The sequence below is a fragment of the Branchiostoma floridae genome, chromosome 4 (genome assembly GCF_000003815.2).
Source record: "Branchiostoma floridae strain S238N-H82 chromosome 4, Bfl_VNyyK, whole genome shotgun sequence".
NCBI lineage: Eukaryota > Metazoa > Chordata > Leptocardii > Amphioxiformes > Branchiostomatidae > Branchiostoma > Branchiostoma floridae.
Window position 1 is genome coordinate 14,920,441 of NC_049982.1, and position 11,903 is coordinate 14,932,343.

An 11,903-nucleotide genomic window follows, 5' to 3' on the forward strand; every position below is an offset into this window, starting at 1 on the left:
TCTGTATGTTTCTGTATTTAGTTTGCATTGAATTAGTTATGAGAATTAAAAACTGCATTGAACCAAGAATGATTTTAATTGAATGTAGGTGAAAATAAAAGTAAATGGTTCCATGTTTAAAAGAGGAAGGTTGTAATTTGTCTGGTGGCTGTAAAAATTTGGTTCCTTTGCTTTGAAATACATTTTAGTGTGTTACTTTTTTAACTTCTATATTAGGTGAATAAATGTTTCTATACACAAGTTTCTTGGTGAAGTAATGTGGGTTGTTATTTTAAGTCAAATTATAGATTAGAATATACTATAATGTATAATAGATTAGGTGGGCACTTCTTCCATCATTGTTCCTTAACTACATTGTACATGTGACAGAAATATTTTCTGTAAAATCCACCTTGTTCTCCCTTTCGATAGACCGGAAGCAGAATGATCATATTTATAATCAAGTTTTACTTCTGATGATTAGTAGGGTGACTCTTTATCATGAATTTGAGCTTGTAACAGTCACAATCTTTTTTTATATAGGCGATGTTTGGGCATTGGTTTTTACAGACAGCTGTCTCTAAGTTGTGGACAAGATTATTTGCAATTTGTTTCACAAGATATCCGTACTTAGGAGGAGTTGTGGAAGAATTTGAAATTGTGATAGTTCCGTTGATTTTGCTCTGAAAGACCTTACGACCAAATGTCCTTTTTTATGAAAGCAATGGAAAATCTGACAACGGAAAAGGCAGTGTGAGATCGAGAAGGCTAGTCAGAATGCGTGTGCATCAAAAAATCATTATGTCTTATTTTAACTTTGACGTATATATATATATTTGACACCAAATATTTTAAAAGCAAATCGCTCTGTAAACCTTACTAACTTCCAAAATTCTTATAAGAAGCACAAGGTTTAGGGGCAATTTTCCGATTTGCTTACAGTAGTACTTTTTTTGCCCTTTGTTGTCATGGTAAATAACATCCGCCAATAATACTTTTGAGATATCGTTACCGACGTGATACTCATATCAAATTGTGGTGACGCAGTATGTTTCTATAAAGACCCGTCGGACCTCTTCAATACTACAATTGTCGAGACAACGGGGTGTGTCGATCGGTGCGTCTGCGATAGGCTAAGCGTTGACGCAAAGCGTTGATTGTAAGGTTGCATTTGAGAATGAATATGTGAAATAGTCGTGCATACTGTAGTCATTAAGTTCAATGCTTGAAAGAATATACGTTCTTGAAAATCCGTGCATACGAAGCCACCCCTGTTCTCATTTTATGGTTTTCTCCAGCTTAAATTATGCAGGGAGAAGTTGTTGAACTGGTATGACGTCACAATGGCTCGTTCCCCTCAGGACATCTCCACCTCACAATATGGAGAGGAAGTCGTCTGCATGACACAACAGTAAAGAACTGAACACCAAACGCCGGGAAAGAACTCCACCTTTTGGCGTACATCCGCGGTTTGGACGCCCGCCGCCCGATGTTCACACACACGTTCGTGTCCAATACGGTCAGCAGGGCTTCCAGTAGGGAGTACCTTCATCCAAATGACAGCAACAACGTCAACGGGATCCGTGGCTCATGTAAGTGTCCTTGCCTAGTTGGCTCCAAGCATCATGTGACTTGGGCTAACCTCCTAAACCACACGTTCCTTCAGAGTTACACAGAGGAATGGTAGATCTACAGATGAACTAACGTGACCATGGTCTTCTTCGGTGTTTGTTTTATCATTGGTGTTTGTCCAGGTGTGTTACTAAAACTAGTCATTTTACCCTGCCTCCAATTTAAAATGGCTGTGACCCTGTCGTGCCAGTTTCTACCTTCCCAGATAGAGAGTACTCGGGGTTATTTGTTACGTTTCATTCCGACATCTGAAGTGATGAGCGACATTTGGGAGGACATTGTGATCGGTCTCACACAAGCTATCAACAAAATGTTGATACAGCCTTGTTGTTTTCCGCTGCGGTGACTTGGCGGGAAACGATCTGAAAATATCCTCAAACTTTTGACCCAGACTTTGTTCATCCATAAAGAATATACAGCTGTCACAAAACTTTGAACTTTAAACTTTAGGGTAACATTGGTGCAGCGATGGTGAGCTGTTCAGCCACACGCCCCCTGACCCTCTGACATCATCGCCACAATCTCGGCACGCGTCACGCCATGATCACTGGTACTTTCCAGCTCAATTCAACACATGCTGTTGTACCAGTCTTTTACTACTACTTTTGTTCATCTTTTGTATGTAATGGTTTATCAGACAATGAGGGCATCACCTGTCTAATAAAGGGCTACTCTGACGGAATCATCGTGAAGAGAAAAGTCAGTACCGTCTCAAACCACAGACATCCCAAAAATGCAGGTAGATAAGATTTTTTAACAAAAGAAAAGAGGAAATGAATAGAAGCGATCCTACTGTTGAAAGCTCGATGAGAAGCTGGTGTAAACAACATAAGGCATGTGGAAGACAGGCTGTCCAGTAGCATAATGCTGATTACTGGGTTTTCTCAAAATTACATAGTTACATATAGCTAGAGATTAACCATCGAGATAGGTATCCGCGTGCATAGAAGGCAAAATTATATTCGCATGATATCCAATAGTCGTGACGGAAGCGCCACAACTTCATGTACATGTATGTGCCAAGATAGGAGCTTTACAATGTCCTCCAGTAAACAATAGGAATGTATACTGCTTAGTGAAGTTAGAAACTGAACACCAAATCTTAATTAGTAAACAACATGACAGTGTTGGAACTCACAACTAATACTTCACGATTTCATGTTGGTCGTTTGAGAATCGTTACTTTGTTTTGGGGTTTCTACATTAGTTCTCCCAGAATTGCTATTACTTTGGTTTGTAACATACTAATTGCACTGACATTTCATGATGTCAATTTTGTTATGCGAACGCAGCGAAGTTTGTTTAAAGTGTAAATAAAAGGGACTTTGTAGTCATGCTTCATCGAACCTCGTCCAGAACTGTACACACTGTATATGCTGCACTAAGGTTGGGAAATTCCGCTTTCTTTTCTATAACAAGAGAACAGTGTTGACAACAACACATTTCAGCATGGAAATGTCAATATCGTTTGGGTTCAGTGAACCTTCAGATACTTCCATAACAAAAGTTATTTTTTCCACAACAGGAAGATTTCCTCTTGGGGATTTTGTATTATCTACATAGCTTTCCTATTCACAAAGGAACCTTTTCTGTCATACTTTATTAAAGGTCGAAGCCTGAATCCACACGGAAGCCTGTAAATACAGCCCATTGCAATCTGGTCCCCTTAGGGTCGAGCTAAGCTAATGACAGGGATATGCCGCTTATTAATGTATCTATCATGTCATTACGCATATCACGTGATATCAGTATCAATCTAACTCCTCTCGTACTCAAAAACGTTTTGGGCAATCAGATGTTTTAAACTTCTCTACAATGGTAAAAATAAGACGTATTCTCATTTCAATTTCATTTGGGACTGTCGAAATCATATTATATTAAGCTTGCAATAATAATTGCATTCGATTCTACACATTCTTAATTTGAAATACGCATTTAAACCACAAGAACGCTCCTTCAATGGATATGAATTGCTGGTTACAAAATAATACGCATAACTCATGGGGTGCGCTGACACGGAAGTTATACCTGTTTCCACAGGCTTGCGTGACTCATCTCAAAGCCGGAAAGCTAGAGGGGAGGGGGGGATCGAAATTCTTTAATCTCATATATACTTTTTGACAATGAACTTTTCAAAGACTGTTTTCTTCCAGACGACTTTCAGATTTACGTTCCCTTCTACAATATCTAGAGTAAATCCCGTCGTGGTTTTTCCAGGCAGTCCTGAATTAAGATGACATGTCAGGTGTTTGTCATGTAATACGATGTGATATATACTATTTATTTCATCAACCACACCTACTTTTGATCTCATGATGTTTGGGGCAGGTGTGTGCAGCGTTTTGAGGTGACGTAATCAGTTGAAGACAAAGCATCCCTATTACTTTTGCTGGGTTTGTCGAGCATGTACGAAAAAGAGGATTCTACAAGACGGTTTTCGTATTTGCATTGATGCTTAAGCAATATAATGTCACTATGTTCATGTCATTTACAAGTAGAAAGTAGCCAGGCACTCAATACAATTACTACATATCTATTCTGTTAAATCTCATCATTTTTCTAACGTTTGCACATTTTAACGTTTCAACTTTGTTTTAAGAAACTGTTGTCGATGTACGTGCACACGTATTTCAGCCATTATGGTTGATTATTTCAGTAGAGCTAGTTGATAAGATTTCAGAAAACTTTTACAGATTGACTCGAATAGAAATAAAGGTCACAGTGGTTGGTAAATATTACGTGGCCTTTCGGGTCACCGCCCTTCATCATTGATAGGTAACAAACCAGGGACAAACCTGCCCCTTGAGGCAATGTTAGTCCACCTGGTCGCACCGGAATGTGCACATTGCACCGGCATCCAGACACAGGGCAAAATGTAAAACTTCAGAAAGTACGAAGTCATGTTTGTCAACTATGAACGTCTGTTCTCAGCATATATGTTGTATCAGACCCTGTAGGGTTGCGAAATTCGCTGAAAATAGTTTATTGGCTCAGTGGGTGCCATGAGTATTGTGTGTCACCATTAAAAGTAATTTAAGGTGTAGAAAATACGAACAAAAACCAAGATGGAGATAGTGCTAAGGTTCACTGACATTCAAACCTTTGCAAACAGTTCCAAACATCATCAGATGAGCCGCAATGCAAAACGTAGGATACGGGACTGTCATTAACACTAATGATAATCAGGTGGTTGTTTAATTTGTCCATTTAGCCGACAGGATTGTGGTCGGGCAGGGCCTTTAAATTCACACAGCACTGCAGTGGCGAAATAATCACGAACACGACACAAGTTGGGCAGTCGAGGATCATTATCTGTAATGGTGAGATGATACAACGATACGGCGCAAGCACGGTGTTGTCTGTTCAGTGTACAGAAGCAGGGAAGGCTGTTGATAGTGTGGCAAAACACTAGACTTACTTATTCAAAATGCCATACAATGTAAATAGCTTAGCTGCAGCTACATTTATTGATGTCTGCACAAAAGGGTAAAGAAAGTATTAGATCCCTGACAACCTTGACCTTCATTGTGACATTAGAATGTTTCTGGAATGTATTATCTTAATTGGCTTTTAACTTCTCCTCAGACGAGAAACTCCCTAGTGAGAGCGGGACCCACTCCGACACGGCGTCCACAGGCTACAGCACGGGCAGTGTCACGTCTCTGACCTCCATCTCTCCCGTGCCGTCCCCGCACGACACCCTCACCCGACCCCGCAGGCCCAGGCCCAGGAGCGCCATGGCCGACAATACCTTCAGCTGGGGAGGTACGGGGATGGGTACATATAGCCTGGAGTCCAGTCTTATTCCCTTTAGTCCGCTCCCGAAGTTCGCTACCCCGCCGTTGGCCGTTTGCGGGGTACCGACTAAAGCGGCGGACTAAAGCGAACAAGGCTGGACTCCAGGCTAGGGTACATGAACGAATGAAACAATGAAGAACCGATACTGGCATGGGATTTTTATCTATTTTTATTGACCAGTTGAAAGACTGGACGAGCGAGTGTATTCTCATGTGTAAGTGAGCTCGAGGGAAAGAAATTATTTACTATTGTAGAGTGAAATGAACGAGGAGCAGAAATAACAGCTGACTAGACCAAGAGCAACAAAATAAACAACCAAGCTACAAAACAATGTTAACTGATTTCAGTTCTGTTTAACTTAATTGAAATAATATTTCTTCCACAGGCAAATCCCCCGACGGTTACCATAACGGACCCATCCCAATGGAGCTCATCACCAAAGGTGAGAGCTTGGGAAGGGAAGAGCTAGAGGGGCTTATTGGGGTTTAGGATGCTATAAAAGTTAGATTTTTATTAGACCAACAACTGATCGCAAATATAGCAAGAACTTTTGCTTTGCAATTGAAGGAAAGTGTATAATTCGCAATTCTAACTAAGCATTAACACCCACTCACTGCTAATGATTTGATAAATGTTACACAAAAACATTAGGAGTAACTTGCGTGTGTCCTCACTACCAGTGTGTCTTTTTTGCAGCAGTTAAGGAGTTTGATTCCCTGAGATGGTGCTACGAACAGAACCAGAGACAGGTAAGAATTAGACCGATGGACAACACGTGCGGACAGACATAATCTAGAAACAAACGAAACAGTACAAGTTACCGCCAGATACAGCCATCGGTATCATCGCTACCAGCGTCATTGTTGCCATCGTTACCGTCATCCTATCGACAACATCATTTCCATCTTCTGCCTGTTAGCCACGTCATCATATTCGTGACCTGTTTTCGTCTTCCTTCTTGCCATCTTCATCCTATATTTCAACAAACGGCCAGCGCTTGCAACGTCAGAATGCTCAACAACATGTGACGTTATATACAGCTTGTAATAGTTAGAGCTTGGCTATTGCAAATAGTAACATGCACAAAGTAACATCGTCAATAACGCAAATTTATGTGAAATGTGTGATTCAATTGGATTTTTGTGTCAATTTTCCATGGGTTTTCGTATCAGGTAATAATGATGAATGTATTTCCTTTGTCTTCTGTACCTTTCGTGACCGCCAGTATATGGAGGTTGTGGGAAAATTGCAGGAAACTCAATCGGAGCTGAGCAAGTTAAAAAGAGGTAAAGTCAAACTTTATGTTTTGTATCATTTTGTTTTCTTGTTGTTGTCACTCTTACGCATCGATTGCCTATGATACACGCGGCGAATCGAGTTTGCTTGTCGCGGAGAATGTGTCCGTTTGTACGCCCTTCCCTGACCACATCTGTTTGAAAAAAAAAACGGTTGACTCTCGGCGGTAGGCCAGGGTTGGATCGTCATTTGAGCGTTTGCCTGATATCTATGAAAGTGGTTCTCTGAATCATGACAATGATGACCTGATAACAGATTGTTTGTGTGCCCAGCTTCCCGGTTCTTGGTGGATGACTACGAGACGATCCAGACACAGCTGGAGGTGCAGGAGAGCTGCAGGATAGAGGCGGAGAGATACGCAGCAAAGGTCGGGGTGGTTATCTTTGTGTCAAGAGAAACTTAATGATGGGCAAGGTCTTAGGTATAAGGGACATAACCAAATAGATAAAACACCTGAAGAGAATTTCTACAACGTCTTCTAAACAGTCTTATTGTACTCGCAGAAACTTTTTGAAAATTGATTAGGAAAACTAATTCAGAAAACCTGGTTTTGTGTTTTTTTTAATTTTTTTATTGTGCTCTTTCAACTTTTCCATCAGATGGTTCAAGAGAACAAGGTTTTGAAGCGAGTGAGTCAAGGCTTCCTTTTGGAGCACGGAGGGAAGGTGCCCATTAACGAGAACCGCCACGAGCCCACGGAAATCAGCGAACTCAACAGCCGGATATCTGGTGAGACCACAAACTTTCTACAGTTTGTTAACGGTAACTGGTAGGTAGATAGGCTATATTTTTAACCAATTGAAGTGGTTTGTGTTGATGGCTATTTGAATGATCCTGTATGTAAACATGATTACGGTTTTCGTTAGATTTTAGAGGTTTTCATTTCTTGTACCAAGTAGTAATTAATCAAGGAACTGGATATTATTTTGGAAACGGTCAGACGCGATTCAGATAACATCCGTTATCTTTCGTCAGTACCGTTGTACCGATACCACATAGACGTTTTCTTGTTTCATTTTGGCAAAGTCGATAAGTTCGACATATTATGTTCCTACGATACTCGCCCACGCGTTAACAACACTCGCAATCTAAGGGTAACATATGTATAATTTCGCAAAACCATTCCTGAGTAGGAAAAGACTTTGTAGCTTCCAATAGTGGATACTTCAACGTATCTAAGACGTCTTGAATCTTATCATAACATAATGTCCTGACCAAGACATCGCCTGAGAGGAGATTAGTACTGTACCACATATGCTTGGTATGAAAGCTTCACAGGAAGATCACTCTACTACATAGATGCATATGTGGATGGTTCATGAAAGGCAATAGACTACAGTACGCTTGTTAGAAATACCCCCTCTTTGGGAACAAGTTCAACTACATGTAGCTCACGGAGCAGGTTTCTTACATACCGTGAACACGCGAAAAAACGGAGAAAATTACATTTCTCTGCACTACGTGCCGGGGGTATATCTTAGATCGTGCTGAACGTGCCAATCTCATTCGTTGGTATTCTCAATGCCATTCTGGGGCCAATCAGAGAGCTCGGTTCTGCATAATAACGCAGGTCAGGATGTGAAAGATATGAATATGTTGAAGCAATAAGTCTGAGTTTTCTACACCACATTCGTGGACAAGAAAGGGCGTAGGCTACAGAGAAATAAGCGAGATTGTGGAGTAAAATGGAGGGCAAGGATTTTCCGAAGTGGTTCTTGACGTCCATGTTCCGCACACCGGAGCTGTATGTCTCCATCCAGAAGCTGGAGTACCACGAGGTGCACGTGACAGGTACAGGAGACATGGGTTCGTACAGTCCTTCATTTGTACCCTCAACTATCGTCAGAAATGCGTAGCAAAACACACACGCTGAGAACAGAAGGGAAACGGATTCATACAGAATCCTTGATCACATTTGTCTCAAATGATATCATTGTGCTCTCATTGTTATGTTTAAACAATGTTGTATCAATACGAAAGGAGTTTAGTCCTGTACATAAGACCAATTATTGTTGCGGTTTGTGTCGTACGTTATATTGCTTGGGTAGATTCCCATTTAGCAGTCAGCAAGCAAAATTCTTTTCTTAAAGTTGGTCTAAAACACCATCATTTTCAGCGCTAGCGCCAAAAAAGAAATGTCCCTTTAATTGATTCTTTTCCGTTTTCTTACAAGCTATTTATATCATTCACCGTAGGGAACATTAAGGAAAATGTACTAGAGATTGTGGAGCTGTATTGACAGAACGAGTGATTGCGCAATTAGCTGGACAAATGCTGCTGATATAGTCTGTGTAATTTGTTTACACTGCACGACAAAAGGATACGACTTGTAATATGTGATATTTGTCGGGCATAGTAACACGAACTTCTTGTTGACATTCCAGCTTCCTGTATTCCGAGATATGTACAAGAAGTGTTTTTTTTCTGACCGCCATCTTGGTATAACTTCGAAATAAAATTGCTGAATTTATTCCAACGGGATGGGGGGGGGGGATGAGCATTTTGGGCATATACTCGTAAATGTCCAATTTCATTTGCAGGGCTGCTTATGTCCACACTGTCGTTGTTTAATCATGAAAACAGCATCCCGATTTTCTGATCTTTCCAAGAAAGTTGTAACCCAGACTTCTTATGAAACCCGTGCGTGGGTGTGTGCTTTGCACTCTCGACGCCAACGCTTGAAGAAGTGGACGATTGTTTTGCCGGCGTGTCCTTGATATCATGCTCTGCAACGGAATCGCATGTTCTTAAAAGAAACGGGCAGTGAGACTTTAAGTCTAGCAGATTTATAGTATAACTTTGGTTCGTTTTGTTGAAGACCCACAGGTGTTGCCTCCCACACATGTATCCGGAAATTTGCCACATAGCGTCGTAAAGAGGATAAAAGAAATATTAAGAATTATAGAGAAAGCGACATTTTCTTTCAATATTCTTTAATATCAAGTTGGAGTTTGCTTATTATGACAGCCTAACTACAAGGCATGTTCCATGTTGGTTTAGTTTTCAGACACTGTATTGTTGATTTCGTCTTTAGAAATTAGAAGTCTCCTTACGTGCCTCCTGTTGCTTTTTTTAAATTCATGGCAAGCCCAGGCCTAAGGAAACATAGCGGAGGGAGGTCTTCTCATTCTGGACCGCGGCCAGGAAAGGTCACTGACCTTTAAGTTTCCGCTGCTGAACCAAATAAGTTAAAGCTTACTGTTCTTTCATATGTACTAAAAGCTTATTTTCTCATTTCGCAGCTCTGACCGCCATAGTAGGGAAGCTACGCAGCGATCTGACGGTGGCCAATGACCGCGCACACTGCGCAGAAAAGGAAGCCAGAGAGTTTAAAGAAAAGGTAACTTACTGATGACTGAAGAACTTGAATTTTACGAATAATTTGGAATTTGTTTCATTGTCTATGTGTTTAGGCACTGATGATCTGGACATTCCTAAATACCAAGGTAATCCAGAATCAAGGTTTGAACATAGGGACTTTTACACTCCTACAGCCTTCGGAGGTAAACAGCCGTCCTGATTTTGAAAATTTCTTACAATACCTAATAAAAAGCTTCAATCAATATTTGACCACATAATCATTGGAATAGTTTCCTTCCTTAAAACTCAGCAGGGAACGATCCTGTACAAAAAAGGAGACAACACTCTATTCGTACTACATTTTAAAATGTTCTCTTTTTAAAGGTTATATGGTTTCCTTACACGTTTCCTTTATATTTCCTGTTATTTCCCTTGCCTGCTCGCACCCCTTGCTCTTTACACGTCATCAATTTCCGTTGACGCACGGCTAGCTAACAGTTTGAATTCACTGCATGTATCACTTAATAATGCATGCTTTATCCCATATTTTCCTTTTTCGCTGCTCTCAGCATCGTTTCCCAACCCTGGTAAGTTTTACCTACAAACGTCAGTATGACAAAATCACGTATTTGGGCCAATTTTTACCATTTCGCTCTCGAGATAGGAGTTAACTGGAGATAAGTGAGACTGATCCCGTAGGCGCGAGCGGTTTCAGCACCAAGGACAGCACCCAAACACCACAACAAAATTCACGCGTTCGTTCACCCAAAGAGTTACTGCGCAGTACAGCTACTATCTCCTAAAAGTTTGTTTTTGCCGTATGGTTAGAGAAGCTACCGTGATGAGCGCATGTGTTAAACTTCGAACTCCATACAAGGGTAATATTTCTCCCAACATGCAGTGGAGATGCTTAAGTGAGCACTCATGTAGCCCTTCCTTGAATTTCCACCTTACCATTACCAACCCTAATACCTGAAACTCCTCATAAGTGTGCGTTAAGTTTAGCTGATTTTGATCCTTTTCTCCCTGTACAGTATGAGGAAGAACGGGCGGAGCATAATGAAGCAAAAGTACGGGTGTCGTCCTTGGAAGAGGTAGTCAAGAAATTCAAACGGGGTAAGTACCGTAGTTGCGTCATGCCCTTCTTATTAAGTCAGTTGCTCTTTGTTGACAGGTCCTGACACATTCAATACTTTCAAACATTTAGTTTGTAGACTTTCTAATTCGAACAAGTATTAGTCTATAAAAACAGGCTGACTTCCTAGAACATTTCATGAAATAATACATTTTCGGTATAATGAGAATCCATCCTAAATGGATGGTGTCCCTTCGTTTGCTTCATTAATTGACAGCGTATGAAGTTTTTTTGCATAAGTACAATGTCATGTATTTTCCACCTGCCATCCCCAGTGTCCACCATGGTTGTGGAGGAGTACGAAGATCTGCAGCAGACACTGGAGGAGGAGAAAGACTTCAGGATACATGCAGAGGAATATGCCTATAAGGTGAGTGAGGGAAGAAAGCAACAAGGAAAGAAGGAATGAAGCTAGGAGAATCAAGAAAGGATATAGCGTGTACTGGATCAGAGATTTTCAAATTGCATACAATGTGGTCGAAGGACTATGATTTATTTTTCCAGTTTTACATTTGCCGTTGTAATTTTTTTCGTTGCAAATGTTACGTTATATACTAGATATAGTTGTGACAATTGTTCTGTCCATTTACTCTTACACATATAGAACCAGTGAACATGTTATACAGATGACCTCAATTTGATGCAAACGCCTGCTTTTTACAGATTCGTAAGGAGAGGAATGCGCTGCGACACAAGAGTGCCATTTTGGAAGGTGGAGTGACCATGGATGACCGACTGATGGCCGCACTGGACAGAGTGACTC

General features: G+C 40.8%; 1 protein-coding gene across 1 annotated transcript in view; it reads left to right on the plus strand.

The window, feature by feature from the left end:
* Positions 1-879: 879 nt before the first annotated feature.
* LOC118414728 (shootin-1-like) overlaps positions 880-11,903 on the plus strand; it is a gene marked incomplete in the record, with an annotated part of 16,305 nt that continues 5,281 nt past the window's right edge. The window contains 11 exon segments of the mRNA XM_035818936.1: positions 880-1,571; positions 5,197-5,376; positions 5,795-5,851; positions 6,106-6,158; positions 6,635-6,695; positions 6,978-7,072; positions 7,305-7,434; positions 9,948-10,045; positions 11,040-11,121; positions 11,416-11,510; positions 11,804-11,896. Coding sequence (XP_035674829.1) covers positions 1,469-1,571; positions 5,197-5,376; positions 5,795-5,851; positions 6,106-6,158; positions 6,635-6,695; positions 6,978-7,072; positions 7,305-7,434; positions 9,948-10,045; positions 11,040-11,121; positions 11,416-11,510; positions 11,804-11,896 — 1,047 coding nt within the window.